The sequence below is a fragment of the Cnephaeus nilssonii genome, assembly GCF_951640355.1.
Source record: "Cnephaeus nilssonii genome assembly, chromosome: 8".
Classification (NCBI taxonomy): domain Eukaryota; kingdom Metazoa; phylum Chordata; class Mammalia; order Chiroptera; family Vespertilionidae; genus Cnephaeus; species Cnephaeus nilssonii.
In genome coordinates this window covers 85,671,890-85,689,088 of record NC_137079.1, presented here as the reverse complement: position 1 = coordinate 85,689,088, position 17,199 = coordinate 85,671,890, and the positions used below count along the sequence as shown (strand labels likewise).

Below are 17,199 nucleotides of genomic sequence, written 5' to 3'. Positions count from 1 at the left end.
ATTTCTAGTTTCAATATTCTCCATGTGACACTGGGAAGGTAAGAAGTGTCCAAAGCACCTGGCCCATTTTAACATGGCCACCACTCTCATCACTATTCTTTAATCAGGGTCACTCGCACAAAGCAATAAAATTCACTTTCCAAAACCATAGTTTTATGACCATTATATTACATTTTCAAACAAAAAAAAATAACTTTTTCTTTAAATCTAAAATAGCTTTTAAATGCTTCTTAAGGGAAAAGAGAAGTCTTTGTACCGATTAATTGGCTGCTCTTAACGTCACATCTCTGTTCACTGTTATCCTTTCTCCCTTCTCCTCTTAAATAAAATTTAAAAAGCCAATTTATTTATGATACAGCTCACTAAGCAAAGTGTAAAGCCTTCATATACCTTAAAGCTTCACAGGAACATGTTTTCATATTCTTTCCACTAAACCATGCTTCTTTCCTTCCTCAAGACATTGCTTAAGATTTTAGGGGAAAGGTATTAAATATTATATTTAATTACTTAAAGCATTTGAATACCAATGCTGTTAATTATAGATCATATTTATTAAATATAGGAACCCTTTCTTGAGACTACTTTGTTGGACGATTTTGAAAGACCATAAATACTTGAAAAATAATCCATTATTTTGCTCATACATGTATCAGATATTTACTAAGTGCCTTTCAAGTAAAAGATAATGCAAAAACACATAAAGAATAGCAAAGGTAAATGAAACATGGCTCCTGCCCTCAAGGAGTGGATTCTGTTACAGCTAATCACAAATGGTCTGTGGCACATATTCTCAAAAAGTATTAAGGACCAAGAGTTTTCATTTATGTGGGTTTTATCCACCAATATTTACCGTATTAGACACTAAAACTGAAAAATGTTTAGAAAATCAGGGTGAAAAAGACATAAAAGCCTTGGCATTATTATGAAAGTAGTTTTGATTTCACAGACCCCTTGAAAGGGTTTCAGGGACTCCTGTCCCCAGCAGTTTCCAGAACATATATTCAGAGCTGCTGGTCTAGTAGGATGATAAGATAGGTATACAAATCATTATAATACCCTAGAAGCACTTTTGAAAAACTTCCACCTGACACACTTCCAGATTACCAAGACTCTCAACTCCTCTCTTTTAAATATGACAGGTGCCCACAGCTTACTCTGCATTACTGAGTGGCAGGTTAATCTCCAGCACTCACACACACTTCTGCTCCAACTATGCTAGAATCCACTTATGCTAGCTTTGCTCTGTTAGTAATTATGCAATCTGATTATATACTACACTAGAGGCCCGGTGCACGAAATTCATGCACTGGGGGTGTGTCCCTCAGCCCAGCCTGCACCCTCTCCAATCTGGGACCCCTCGAGGGCAGTCGGGCATCCCTCTCACAATCCAGGACTGCTGGCTCCCAACTGCTCACCTGCCTGCCTGCCTGATTGCCCCTAACCACTTCTGCCTGCCAGCCTGATCACCCCCTAACCACTCCCCTGCCAGCCTGATTGATGCCTAACTGCTCCCCTGCCAGCCTGTTTGCCCCTAACTTCCCTCCCCTGCAGGCCTGGTCACCCCTCACTGCCCTCCCCTGCAGGCCTGGTCCCCCACAACTGCCCTTCCCTGCAGGCCCGGTCGCCCCCAACTTCCCTCCTCACCGGCCTGGTCACCCCTAACTGCCCTCCCCTGCAGGCTTGATCGCCCCCAACTGCCCTTCCTTGCAGGCCTGGTCCCTCCTAACTGCCCTCCCTTGCTGGCCATCTTGTGTCCACATGGGGGCAGCCATCTTGTGTTGGAGTGATGGTTAATTTGCATATTACTCTTTTATTAGATAGGATAGAGGCCTGGTGCACAGGTGGGGGCCAGCTGGTTTGCCCTGAAGGGTGTCCCGGATCAGGGTGGGGTTCCCTTGGGGCGTGGGGTGGCCTGGGAGAGGGGCCTGTGGTGGTTTGCAGGCCGGCCCCCCCCCCCCCCCCCAGTGACCCAAGCGGAGGCCCTGGGATCTGGGATTTATTTATCTTCTATAATTGAAACTTTGTAGCCTTGAGCAGAGACCAAGGCAGGCCAGGGCTGCGGGAGCTTGGCTTCCTTCATTGCCGGGGGCATCTCAAGCCTCCTGCTCTCTCCAGCTCCGTGGCTGCCACCATTTTTGTTGGGATTTATTTATTTTCTATAATTGAAACTTTGTAGCCTTGAGTGGAGGCCTGGGCCAGCCAGGGTGTGCGGAAAGCTTGGCTTCCTCCATTGCCGGGGAAACCCAAACCTCCTGCTCTCTCAGTGGTCGCAACCATCTTGGTTGGGTTAATTTGCATACTCGCTCCTGATTGGCTGGTGGGCGTGGCTTGTTGGTGTAGCGGAGTGATGGTTAATTTACGTATTACTCTTTTATTAGATAGACTAATCCCATTAATTATGTGTATGGGGCAGGGAGATGCTTCTAAGAAACAAGTCTAGAAAGATTCTTCATTCAATTTGTTTCCCAGTGCCTAAGTACTTGCTCCTTTTTAAAGAAACCAAAATTGAAAATCTAACTCAATTGTAGGTTTAATTTTCACAAGAAAAAGCAGATGCTCAATCAGCATACTATATTGAAAGCAGTGATCTACATGAACATTGGTAACTAAATGTACATTTATAAGTTTTAAGATATAATGTTTAAGGCAGTAGGAATGTATGTTAATATCATTTTATGATTCCCTACCTTTGAGTTTAACTGAGTATAGGTCCTTCCATATGGGTATGGGATTCTACTGTACTAGTATAAAGTAGAATTTGTTAATGCATAAGGAGTATAAGATAAAGACACACACAGAGTACTGGAAATCACACGCACATCACACACACACACACACACACACACACACACACACAATGTCTAGCTGGGATCACAAAGAGCTGTGATAGAGAAATCAATGTTTGTGTTGGACCTTGAAAAATGGATAGGATTTCGACTGGTAGGCAAATCAGAAGGGCACTGAAGGTTGTGGGAACAGTGTGTGCAATGGCTTTCATCTCTGCCTCTCTGTCACTTGAAATTTTAAACTAAGGGACCACACCAGAAATCACTGGAATGATGTGGTCATGACACCACTTTTAAGAGAAGCCACTTAAGCTCATTCTACTGAACGTCTTGGAATGGCTCAATTCCTACCTTTTCCTAGACTTAGCTATTTGTTCAAATCTTCTTTGGATTCTGGGAACTATTCCAAATCCTTTTTAAATTCTATCCCTAACCCTCCACCCCTCCTTTTTTGCTAAATTGTTTTACTAATTGGTTTCTGCCAACTGTATCAAAAAGAATCTTAATGAGTATGAACACACTTTTGGTGATGGTGTTTTATTTATCTATAAAAATTTGAAGGAAGATTTTAAAAAGTTAAGTATACAAAGCACATCCCATAAAAATAACTGAAGACTTCTAGTTCTGATGCTGTCATCTCCAGAGTGTTACTTTGGAGACATTATTTCACATCTCTGGGCCTCAGCAATGAAGTTACTGGAATCTCTAAGATCTCTTTTTAAAAAAGAAAAGAAACACATAACTGTACTTCCTATCTAATTGGGAAAGTTTTATTAGTTCATCAATGTTTATTTTGTTTGCTCTAACACTTTCTAAAAGATCTAGATATAATTAAATTTTCTTTGAGTAGAAATTAGAGAAAATATTTCTTAGACTGACAAAATGTTGAGAAGCTGCCCAAGACCTGATAATACACAAATTTCTGCTCTAAGCTGAACCTTTCTACTCTATATCTCAATTGGAGATATACTCTGTGTTGAAGAATTCAAGAGAATTAAGTGGCACTTTTTACAAGTTAAGGGCATTCCTAGTTTGAACAAGTTAAAGTAATAAGTAAGCAGGAAGGGTGCTTATTAGCATCGGCATGTAAGTAATTCGAGCCAGTATGTTAGGAACATGTTAGGCATCAGGAAGTTACAGGCATTCATTTCCACAAGATCACTCTGGATCCAGTTCAACGTGGAGGCTTTTAAGAGTACTTACAACTCAAGTTAAAACACAGATGAGCGGGCTAGTAACCAAGATTTTGGACTGATCCACGAGACTTCTGAAGCTACTTTTCTGGATTCACACTTATATCAAATCTGTCTACCCTGTCTGGAAAAGTAATGAAGAGCAGGTGCATTTAAAAGGTAAATCATTTTCAATATTCCTAGTAGCTGCCATTATCCTCTTTTAAAATCTTTTCCTAGAAGATTTTGCCTGTGATTCACAGGTAAGAAGCTACTTGGCATCTTAACAAGCCAGTTAGGCAAACTTGCAGTCCCTTTAAATTAAGAGGAAATCTTTATTCAAATTTGTGAATTGATTCTCTAATCTCTACTTAACCTTCAGAAATTTTAGGAGTAAAAGATCATGCTCAGATTTCAGTAAACTTACAGAGTTAGGATTTGATTATTCACTTCAAAAGTAACAAATTAGCAGTCATATAAATATTCCCAAAAGTTATCTGTTAATGTAATATGTTTTCTTATAGTAATATTCAAATTACAAATATGCCTAATGCCCTGGGAATTCCTAATTTTAAACCGAATATTGTAACCTATTTTGAGAACTATATTTAGAATTTAGAAAAAATTTCAACTTCTTCCCTCACAGTTACTACTCTTCAACTTTTCCCCTACAGACTGGGAGAAAGAAAGGGATGTTGTAGTGCTGATCAAAGGGTACCTATGAATTACAAAACTGATTGCCTAGGAATAGAAAGGAAAGTGGTTAGCCATGGTACAAAATCAAAGGCAGTGGCCATAAGTATGTAGAGTTTGTTCTATAGAAACCATAACAGACTTCTGATAAAAGAAATAACTTAGTGACTGAGCATTTTAAAAACAAACATTTGTCTATTTTAATACTTTCAAAGCAAGTTCATAAGTTATAATTCCTCCTATACTTCATGCTAGTCTCCTTTTCGCTTGTTACACCACACGTATACTTACTTAATCCAATATAAAAAGCTCTTAACTACAGATATGGACATGATGTTATGTTGTTGTATAAATAATCATAATCTCTAATCTCAAAGTTGCTTTAATGAATAAGAGGCAACTTAATAAATAAAATACAGCTTTATAAAAGATATGAATGCTGTAATCCTACATAATAAAAGGTTAATATGCAAATTGACCCTAACAGCAGAATGACCAGGAACAACCTGTTGCTATGATATGTACTGACCACCAGGGGGCAGATGCTCAATGCAGGAGCTTCCCCCTGGTGGTCAGTGCGCTCCCACAGGGGGAGCTCTGCTCAGCCACAAGCTGGGCTGACAGCTGTGAGCACAGTGGCAGTGGTGGGAGCCTCTCCAGCTTCCTCGGCAGCACTAAGGATGTCCTATTGTGGTTTTAGGCCCGTTCCCTGTGGGGCTAAACCATCAGCTGGACATCCCCTGAGGGCTCCCAGGCTGCAAGAGGGATGTCTGACTGCCAGCTTAGGCCCAATCCCCCGGGGAGCAGGCTAGGTTGAGGGACCCCGTGGAGTGCACAAATTTTCGTGTACCAGGCCTCTAGTATAATAATAAATGCAAAAGGGCAGGGAAATCATAGTACTGTAATAGTTTGTTTTATTCAGATCTTCATCAAAGGTTGCAATCCAGCTTTGGCTGCAGCACTTGAAATGAGAAAGAATTTAAAAACAACAGAAAAAGTGATTAAATAGAAAAAAACAAATCCTTCCAGGAAAGATTAAGTCTCCCAGAGAAAAGACTCTCACTATAGTGCTATATTTTAGTTAAATAGTGCCAAAAACTGTGCTACCTGTGATGAGGGGCACAGAGGAAAAAACAAAACAAAACACAGACACCGTGCTTAGAAAGATTACAACATAGTTGAGGGATATTATTATTATTATTAATATTATGAATATTATTAATGAAATACTTATAGGCAATCACTGACGTTTTAAAATCACTGATTATGATCCAAGTTTTATTAATTTCATCCTGTTTTCTTCATCATGTTTAATTAGTGACAGTAGTAATACTATACACTAGTTTAGTTCTTTATGATTTTTATGATATTTTAATAGTAAGTGGCCCTCACAAATAATAGGGTAGAAATTATGTCCCCATCAAGAACTCCTTTGAGATAAGTTCCCTTTCCTGAGCTCACTGTCTTTTATAAAATAGTCCTTCGACTCTGTTTGACCATTAGAATCAACTGCAGAGGCTCACTCCCAGAGATTATTCTCTAACTGCATTGTGAGGGCAAGAGGAAGTGGTATTTTTATAACCTCCCTAGATAATTTAATATGCACCACCCCTTCTCACTTTCCCTCTGCCTATATCTCTGTTAGTTTTATTTTATGGAGTAATAACTCATAGTGCTGATCAAATATTTCATCAAATCTAAGATACTGTCAATTGTAATATTCACCATTTTTATGTGTCACTAAAGGAAGACAAAATACTGCCATGAAACTTTTATAAGCCAATAATTTTAACATATACCTGAAATGCTTAATGTTTCAGAAATGTTAAATGTCAAAATGTGCAATATAATAAAGTTCTCCATTCCTAATTCCCAATCACTCTACTCTCTATGAATAAGAAACTGCATTTGCTCCTATGAACTATCATATCTTGTTCTGCTATTCAGGCCCCCTTCTCTCTCCTCTACACCATCTCACTTCTAAAGACACAAGATGATCTAAAGATAAGAGGACAATAGAAGGAACATGGTAGGGGACAGCATTTGGGAGAAGAGACCTGTTTGGTCACTGATTTCAAAGTAATATTACTTTCATAAGTTTAAGTCATATACCTCATTTTGAGAATGTAGATAATGGTTATCCTCTATAATAGAAAGCTAATATGCTAATCAACCGAAGAGCAGAACGACTGGTCGCTATGACACGCACTGACCACCAGGGGGCAGACGCTCAACGTAGGAGCTGCCCCCTGGTGGTCAGTGTGCTCCCATAGGGGGAGCGCTGCTCAGCCAGAATCTGGGCTCAGGGCTGTCGAACGCAGTGGTGGTGGCGTCAGTCCGACATTCCCCGAGGGCTCCCGGACTGCGAGAGGGTGCAGGCGGGGCTGAGGGACACCCCCCCCCCCCCGCCCCCGCACGAATTTTGTGCACCCGGCCTCTAATTAATTTATAACATCTTTTCAAAGAGAATGCAAAATTCTGTTTTGCCAAATAGCAATATATAAATGAGTTCAATACAATTTCAAAGTTCACTTGATGGTTTATAGCAGTGCTTTGCTTATCTGATTACAATAAGATTTTCTAGTGAATAATAACCATAGGATACACTTCAAAAAAGAGAAAACTCATTTAAAAAAACTTGAATGACTCCTGCTTACAGAATTATAAAACATAGGTTTCCCTGAAACACTCAGCTCCCAAAGTACATTTAAAACATTAGTTAATATGATTTGTAAATTGTTTTCAAGATGACCTCTGTAATGAAACACAAAGAAATATGGATAGAATTTTGCCTGAATTTCTCATTTAGTTTGTCATTTTTATTTGTGCACTTTCTGATACACAGCGCTTTATTCTTCTCTAACTCCTCAAAAGAGGCTAAAAATTTGCTGGCGTAGCAAAGTTTCCTGGGCTTCTTTGAAGACCCAGTTTGACACTGTAAAACATTTACAAGTGTATTCAGCTGACTGGAACCACCCATCCACATCACCTTCTAGCCAAAGGTTATATCCAGTGAAACCCAGTATACAAGTAATCTGCATAGTTACTTAGACACTGATTAATCAGCAATAGAAGGTAGGTGAGGTAGTATGCACTTGTATTAGTACAATCCCGGTACCAGACAACATCTAATGTAGATGAATTTATATTTCAAAACAAAACAAAAGTCTGGACACTTAAGTAGATTTTTATTAAAATGAATTAAATTCTTGATTCTTTAAAAATGTTAATATACTATACTGTACAATTTATTTTTATTTTTAAATGTTTTTATTGATTTCAGAGAGGAAGGAAGAGGGAGAGATAGAAACAATAATGATGAGAGAGAATCACTGATCAGCTGTCTCCTGCAAGGCCCGCACTGGGGATCGAGCCCACAACCCAGGCATGTGCCCTGACCGGGAATCAAAACCTGACCTCCTGGTTCATGGGTTGATGCTCATCCACTGAGCCACAGCAGTCAAGCTATTTTTATTTTTTTAACAGAAGACGCTAAAGTGAAATAGTCATAGCTGAGGATCAAAATGAATGTTCCTCATATTGAATTATGGTAATGCAATGACATCATTTCCTGTCAGGAATTGGTAGATAAGATGGGAATGACTCCAACTGGCCTAGAATAAGTTTTGCCTAATGCAGACAGTGAACAATTAGCATCACTATATACTGAAAGGTTTAGCTAGAATTTGGGTAGGAATTGGGCCTAACCAATGGATATACTCATATCAAGAACCTGACGACAATGGCTTTGTTTAAACCCTCAAAATTGGCTAAAGAGCCCTGTATATGTGTGATTTACAGATGTCTAAGACAGAGGTAATCTAACTCCAATAAAACTGTCTGCAAAGCAGATGAAACTCTCAAGTCTAGTGGAACTAAGTGAGCTAATCATTGATGTGTGGGTAAGCTCTTCTGCTTAATCTACTGATCTGCTTAATTCCAGTTTGTATCTACAGTAAGGCAGAGAAATGTGGTCACATAAACCATGGATATTTCCATTAGCTTTGGTCCTGAAACACCATTTTCATAGTTATGACCTGATTGACATTACCTAGGACAAGCTTCCCCTACCCTACATGCCCCAAGCAAGTAAATATAAGTTTGGAATAGACTGAAAAACAACAAACAACCAAGGTGCTTTCTCCTAAGGGGCATGTGGACCACAATAGGCAGCAATGATGAACAACCCCCTGCAATTCTGTAAACCTCAATCTTCTTGTTTTAATGGTATAACATGGAGTGATGAGGGTAAGGTGGGGCCTACTGTGTGCCACTTTGCAATGAAGTTACATGCAAAACGGCCTACTGTGTGCCATTTTTCATTTTTAAGACTGCAAGTGGGGACAACAGGACACAGAATAAGAGTCCTATAGTTTCATATCAGATCCTAGTCAGGCACTGAAGACAACGTTTCCATTACACTACTGTTGCCAAGCCACAGGTGGCAAACAAATCATACACGTCAAGTTTGCGGAAGCCAAGAACACTAGAGTGAGAAAAAGTGACCACTGGATAGAGGCACCTGATGGGATAGTTTAGTCTGTCAAAACAAGCAACAAAAACAAAAGCAAGCATCAGTAGTTTTAAAAACAGGCATCCGAAACCAGAAGGGAGCAAGTTAGCAAATGTAAGGTGTCCTGGAGTGAGGACCGAAGAGGTCAGAAATTCAACTTCTGCTGCCTCACCTTCCCACCCCATGGAAGCCCATCCTCTAGCAGCACTAGTTTCATTTCCAATAACAGGGTGAAAGGAAGCAGATCCAGCCTCACATAGTATTTGACTACATCACTTTAAACATACAAAGAAAATACCAGCACAGTCTCTATCACTATACTACAGTTATGTTCTATTGATTCTGATGTCGCATAACATTCATGAAAAGAACTTTGGTTGATTCTGCCATTATATGGTGCTACTCGTGTGCAGTGATGATGAACATAAGAATTCCATGAAAATATTTCCAAAGTTGTACTAAAAATTCCAATCTATTCACTATGTCTTAAAAAGAAGACTTGATTCAAAAAAAAAAAAAAAAGTCAACACACGTGAAATTGTCTGAATATAACAGCAAACTCTTCTTAAATGAGACAGGACTGAGAGGAAGCTTTAGTACTTAGTGTTGGCCATTAACAAGCTATAAAGTTCTAGATAAAACACTTAAAATTCTCTGGAATGCAATTGTGTCTTTGGTAAAACGAAGAGGTTAAATCTCATGGTCTCTAAGCAATAACCAGCCCTAAAAAATGTTCTGTTTTAGATTTCTAGTCTAATTTCAATGGGCTTTTGATAATCTCAATGACATATAAATGTTAAATTCAAAATCTTCATAATGGCCCAGCCAGTGTTGCTCAATGGTTTGAATGTCAGCCCACACACAGAAGTGTTGCTGGTTGGATTCCCAGCCCTGGTTGGGGCTTGTGCGGAGTGGGGGGGGGGGGGGGGGGGGGAATCTCTCTCTCTCTCCCTCTCTCTCTCTCTCTCTCTTATTCTCCTTCTCCCTCTTCTCCCCTCCCCCCTCTGTCTCCTGCAATCAACAGCCTTACTGGCCAGGGCTAATATAATTATTTTATGACTGAGAAATCTAACATTGTTTAGAGAACATGTGAGATAAGCATGTTAAGAAGAATCTGCTCCAATATTTCTATCAACATACTGTTGAAGAATTTAAAAATGTCTATTTTAATGTAAAATAAATATAAATCAATGTAATATAAAATCTAGTCCTATGATTCTGAAAACAATGTAGTTCCCCAGAATAATTTAGCAGTCAGACCAGTCAAATTATAGTGTATTGGGAACAATGTTCATACTTCTCATGGGCCTTTAAATTCTAGAACTGAAAGCTCAGATCCCTAAAATGCATTGGAAGGCAAGTTATAGGGGAAGAAGGAACACTCACATGTCATTCCAGTTCCCAAATTAAAAAACAAAAGCCTAGGTTATGGTCCTTCTCTCCATCCTTTGCGAACACTGAAAACAACAACAAAAATCAACTTTCCCATGTCACTATTTTATAGTAGGTATTTTGAATTTGTCTTTTGTCTTCACAAGCACAAGTGTGCGCGTGCACACACACAGTTATATTTTCTACATCAGCCCAAGTCTTTTGTTCAGCACTGAAGCAGGTTTAGGATGAAACAAGCTTATACATATTCTATAGAAAATATTAACCAAAAAAACATGTAAATGATTACTGCAAAGGCTAATATATTTAATTTTTTACTTTTAGGGTAAAAAAAACAGATATTTAAAAAAGTCTTCTCACTTGCTAAAGATCCCAAAACCAGAATCACATACAAATACAATTAAATTCAAGTGCAATGTCACAAATAACAGGTTTAAATGTTCTCATTTGGGTTTCTTAAATGACTACACCACTGTGAAATGTGTGGCTTTTTATATAAGAGAAAATCGTATATACCTAGTTCCTTTCTCTTTAGGTTTTCTCTTTATAATTTACTATTAAAAAATGAGACTAATTCAATATACAGTACTCTCCAGAAGATGACAATATTATTCAATATGAAGAGCCTGTCTTATTAAGTAATATCTTAGTAGACATTTAGAAATGGATTAAAAACTCACACTTAGCTGGAGAATTAAACAATTATAATTGCTTAACTGCCAAGAGAAAATTCAATTTATTCTGAGTAACTTTTATTACTTCAAAGAATATACGTGAAAATCTTTTCACAACCAATTCCTTCCCTGATACAGTTAAATGCAAATTATCTTTTTTTCCCTCGTCTTACTCCAGAGAGCTCCTGCATACATAGCTGATGCGCCACCTACTGCAAAACCGAGCTGACAGAGCAGGCGATGCTGCCAGCACTTCCATTCCATCACCAGGCTGCAGCTGAGTAAAGGCGTGTTTGTGAGGCAGTTTTTGTAAAAATTTCAAATCCAAGAAGAACAAGCTGAAATAGCATTTTCCAAAATGGAGTGTAAAATAAACAGAAGAGATAAGGAAAAGGAATATGAAGGGAAACACAACAGCCTGGAAGATGCTGACCAAGGAAAGAACTGCAAATCTTCACTGATGACCCTCAACGTGGGTGGATATTTATACATTACTCAAAAGCAAACACTGACCAAGTACCCCGACACTTTCCTTGAAGGAATAGTAAATGGGAAAATCCTCTGCCCGTTTGATGCTGATGGCCATTATTTCATAGACAGGGATGGGCTCCTCTTCAGGCACGTCCTAAACTTCCTACGAAATGGAGAACTTCTACTGCCCGAAGGGTTTCGAGAAAATCAACTTCTCGCACAAGAAGCAGAATTCTTTCAGCTCAAGGGACTGGCAGAGGAAGTGAAATCCAGGTGGGAGAAAGAACAGCTGACATCCAGAGAGACTACTTTCTTGGAAATAACAGATAACCATGATCGCTCACAAGGACTCAGAATCTTCTGTAATGCTCCTGACTTCATATCAAAAATCAAATCTCGCATTGTTCTGGTGTCCAAAAGCAGGCTGGATGGTTTTCCAGAGGAGTTTTCAATATCGTCAAATATCATTCAATTTAAATACTTCATAAAGTCTGAAAATGGCACTCGACTTGTACTAAAGGAAGACAACACCTTTGTCTGTACCTTGGAAACTCTTAAGTTTGAGGCTATAATGATGGCATTAAAGTGTGGTTTCAGACTGCTGACCAACCTGGACTGTTCCAAAGGGTCAATTGTTCACAGCGATGCACTTCATTTTATCAAGTAATTACCTGTGTCACGAACAAAGGCAACAAGCATGCAGCCAGCAAGCTTCGGAAAACCACAGCATAAAGGCATCCCAAATAATGTGCCTAGCTAGCTCTGTACTGAGAGCCCTGCCGCTAATCAAATACTGTGAGCTAACGGTATGTAAATTCTATTGCTAAAAATGTCCTTCTCTAGGGTTTCCTGCTGATCAGACTCTTAACTTAAAATGTAAACAGTGATCTTCTACATATTGTAAATAAAGACTGAATGCCTGTATTTGTTTATTTTTCCTTAAGCTGTCTTTTAATCAAAATGTCTTGGGTACTTCTATAATAAACAAGTATGTAAATTATCATTCATTTAAGTAAATGGTAATAAAATATTTGAAGGGGCTACAGATTTAAAATCCTTTTTACTTATGGCAAAAATCTACAAAGAAACTGAACTGGTAAAATTAACCATTGAGAGAAAAACAGATATGCAGATTTATTAAAACAGAGCATAGTGAAACCAAAAAGAGTGTAAGAAGGCATTAAAGCTATTGATTTAATTTTTAATGGTAGGCACCAAAAGCTTATTTATAATTTCTGTATTAAATACTTGAATTATAGCTGAATTGATATATTGCTGAAAATTCCTAGAAAACTGCTTGCTGAAAATAAAAAATAAAAATAAAAGCACTACTAGCTTCTTTGCTTGCATTAATTCATTATAATAAAAAGTTACACGTGTCACTTTAAAACAAATAGTACCACTTGATGATTTTACACAATATTATGCACGGGTGTAATGAACTGGCAGGCTAGTAACTGGATGGTCTTGCAAGTGACAAAAATCAGCAAATTTACTTCTTTGCAGGCTGAGCTCCAACACAGCACAAATAACTTCATCTCAACAGAGTATGGTATTAGAATAATACAGGCAGGAGTTCATTTTCAGAATCACCTTATCTATTCATTTTTCAAGCTCAACAATATTAAATGAACATCACTACACATTATTCTTATTAACTGAGTTGTGTTTAATTTTTGTACTTCATGCTAACTAAGAAGCTGTTTTTTTAAATTAAGTTTTATATACAGCTACCTCAATGAAATAATGTAGAAACTCACCTTTAAATGTGAGTGCATTTTTCCCTACCAAATAACAGCTAGTCATTTCTATGCCACTTATTTACTTTGTATTCTAAGAATAAATTATATCTTAAATTTGCTCCTTTCAAATTTAACTATTAAAACTTGCAATTAAATCTTAATTTTTCAATAAATATTAACAAGATATTTCTGAAAATCTTTACTGAGATTACATAAATTAGCATATGTGCCAAAAGTTGGCTTACACATGTAAAATTAGAATTAGCAACAAAACTAATATTACTTCCAGTTACAACATTTAAGATAACACAAAAGGTGGCTGTACATACTAGGAGAAATATTTTAAAATCTATTATATAAAGAAGTCATTTAAAAAAATCCACATTAAAAAAAACCACAATACACTTCACATCAACCATACAATTAATTTTATGTATAACAAGAAAGAAAATGCTTCAACAAAAACATCAACTTTTCTCTTATGTACTTGAAAATTTAATGTACTTTTAAATGAGGATTTAAAGGAACTATGAAAATAGGAAAAATAGTGAAATCTACTTTAGCAGTTTAGAAATTGAACTGTTTATATACCTACTCAGCTTATGAGTTGACTTTTCTTGGGCATTTGGACTTTGGTAATAAAAAAAATTGTAGTGATTTAATGTCAAAGCAAGATTTTCTCTAACAGAATTTCATTACAGATAATAAAAATAGCCCTGACATATCTTTTAACAGGAGAAAACTGAACAAATCTCCTTTGAAGTATTATAAGTAAGGTTTTGCATCAATTCACAAATGGGAATTTAACTGTAATAACAAATTATTGTTGATGGAAACCACCACTTAAAGAAATTTGTCATTCATTTTTATGTCTGTCTCTAAAAAAATTATATCTGGATACATTTAAAAAATGTTTTAAATCCTCACCCAAGGATATGTGTTTGTTGATTGTTAGAGAGATAGGAAGGGAGAGAAACATTAGTTGGTTGCCTCCCATATGCTCCCCGACTGGGGATCGAACCCACAACCTTTTGGTGTACAGGATGATGATGCCCAGCCAATGGAGCCACCCAGCCAGGGCTGTATTTGGATGTATTTAATTCCTGCTCAAGCTTTTAATAAACCATGATATCCTAAAACAATGTGATAATCTAAAAGTAAACTTGACTAGGTTGATCACTCTTGTATAACTTTTCATAAATGTATCTTTTAAAATTAAAAATTACTTGCAGTTGGACTTACATAATCATAATGTGTTTTAAGTGTAGAAAATATCTACTTTTAAGTGTTACTGTTTTCTACGAATATCTGGAAATACTTTCCATTAAAAAAACTCAAGAGCCCTAGCTGGTTTGGCTCAGTGGATAGAGCACTGGCCTGCAGACCAAAGAGTCCCGGCGCGTGTAGGAAACAACCAATTGATGTGTTTCTCTCACATCGATGTCTCTCTCTGTGAAACATCTCTCTCTTCCTTCCAGTCTCTCTAAAATCACTGGAAAATATCCTCAGTGAGGATTAAACACACACACACACACACACACACACACACACACACACACACACACAACCCTCAAGAAATCATACAAAATGCCAATTGCAAGTCAGAGTAAAGCTGTCATAATATTTTTGTTTGCAGTCACTGAAGAATTTCTTCCTCAAATCTTTTCTCCAAAGAATAAATCACAAAGTGACTCTTTATCTTCTTTTTTTCAGAAAACAGGTAATAAAAAGTAGGTTACTATACCTGCCATGAGCCAATCATATATACTCTTGCATTTGGGATTGTCTAACAGTGATTATAGCACTGTCCTTAAAATATGAAAAATAAAACATGGCTATGGTGTACTATATTTCTAAAATGTATATGGAAGCAAGTAGAACAAATGAAACACTTATGAGACTTTTCAAATAATTCAAGAAAGATGACTACTATCCCAGACTGAAGATGATGATACTGATTAAACTGGCTGTTACTTCTTTAAAAGAAAATTACTTATACTTCAAATGCTATATTTAAGATGACAATAAAAGGTAACACTTACTGTTTTATCACATGCCAGCTACCAGGCTATTAACATACATTATCTCAATGAAACCTCAACTGACCCTAAGAAAGGTACTATTATTCTTTCCTTCTTACAGATGAAACAGAGGCTTAGAAGGCTAAGAACCTGCTGAGATCATACAGTTATCAGGAGGTAAAGGTGGAATCAAGACTTGAAACCCACATACACTAGTTCCAGAGTCAGCAGGAACCATGTCTGCTTTTGTAGGCCACTTATATCTCCAACACCTACAAACTGGCATAAAACAAGCATTCATGAAGTATGCGCTGAACACAGAATAATAAAATACAGGTTTGCTTCACTTCATAAAAATCACTTCACAATGCAGGTAATTCTTTTTATTGTTAATCTTCACTGGAGGACATTTTTTCCATTGATTTTTTTTTTCCCATCGATTTTTTAGAGAGAGTGGAAGGGAGTGAATGAGGGAGTGAGGGAGGGGGATAGAAAAGGAGGAAGAGGTAAGGGGGGAGAGAGAGAGAGAGAGAGAGAGAGAGAGAGAGAGACACTGACATCGATGGGAGAGAAGATACAGCAACTGGTTGCCTCCACACTTGCCCCGACCAGGGCCAGGGATCAACCTGCAATCTAGGTAGGCGCCCTGGACTTTGAATAGAACCTGAGACCTTTCAGTGCAAAGGACAATGCTCTAATCACTGAGCCAGCAGCCAGGGCACAATGCAGAACTCTTAAAATTTGAGTGAAAAGTTCAATTTTGGGAAAGCAAATAATATTTTTAATGTGATGTTATTTAAAGAACATGATGTGAATCATTTCTCAAGAACAAAGAATATCCCAAATCTGTCTGTTGGTTAATCTAGATTTTCACATATCAGATTAAGTAAAAATGAAGTTATCTTTTTATGACATGTATAGTCAACAGAACTGACACATTATGAAGAAAAACATACATCACAGTGAAACACGTATGGGTTCTGGAGTCAGGGTTTAAATACAATTAACTTCCACTAACTTGCTTACAGGACTGTAATCAAGATTAAAAAATACACACACACACACACACACACACACACACACACACACACACACACGAGGCCCGTTGCATGAAATTCGTGCACAGGCTGGGGGTGTGTGTGTCCCTCAGCCCAGCCTGCACCCTCTCCAATCTGGGACCCCTCAAGGGATGTCCGACTGCCCGTTTAGGCCCGGATCGGGCCTAAACGGGCAGTCGAACATCCCTCTCACAATCCAGGACTGCTGGCTCCCAACTGCTCGCCTGCCTGCCTGCCTCTAACCGCTTCTGCCTGCCAGCCTGATCACCCCCTAACCACTCCCCTGCCAGCCTGATTGATGCCTAACTGCTCCCCTGCCAGCCTGTTTGCCCCTAACTGCCCTTCCCTGCAGGCCTGGTCCCCCCCAACTGCCCTTCCCTGCAGGCCCGGTCGCCCCCAACTTCCCTCCTCTGCTAGCCTGGTCACCCCTAACTGCCCTCCCCTGCAGGCTTGATCACCCACAACTGCCCTCCCTTGCAGGCCTGGTCCCTCCCAACTGCCCTCCCCTGCTGGCCATCTTGTGGTGGCCATCTTGTGTGCACATGGGGGCAGAATCTTGGACCATATGGGGGCAGCCATCTTGTGTGTTGGAGTGATGGTCAATCTGCATATTAGTCTTTTATTAGATAGGATAGAGGCCTGGTGCGTGGGTGGGGGCCAGCTGGTTTGCCCTGAAG

At 38.5% G+C, this 17,199-nt stretch overlaps 2 protein-coding genes across 3 annotated transcripts in view; one reads left to right on the top strand and one right to left on the bottom strand.

Moving 5' to 3' along the window:
• GTF2F2 (general transcription factor IIF subunit 2) overlaps window positions 1-17,199 on the bottom strand; it is a 198,919-nt gene that overhangs the window by 123,561 nt on the left and 58,159 nt on the right. The gene's annotated exons all lie outside the window — the stretch shown is intronic.
• On the top strand, window positions 7,196-13,672 carry KCTD4 (potassium channel tetramerization domain containing 4). The gene has a single exon (XM_079778841.1). The coding sequence runs from the start codon at window positions 11,589-11,591 to the stop codon at window positions 12,366-12,368; it is 780 nt and encodes a 259-aa protein (XP_079634967.1). The 5' UTR covers window positions 7,196-11,588; the 3' UTR covers window positions 12,369-13,672.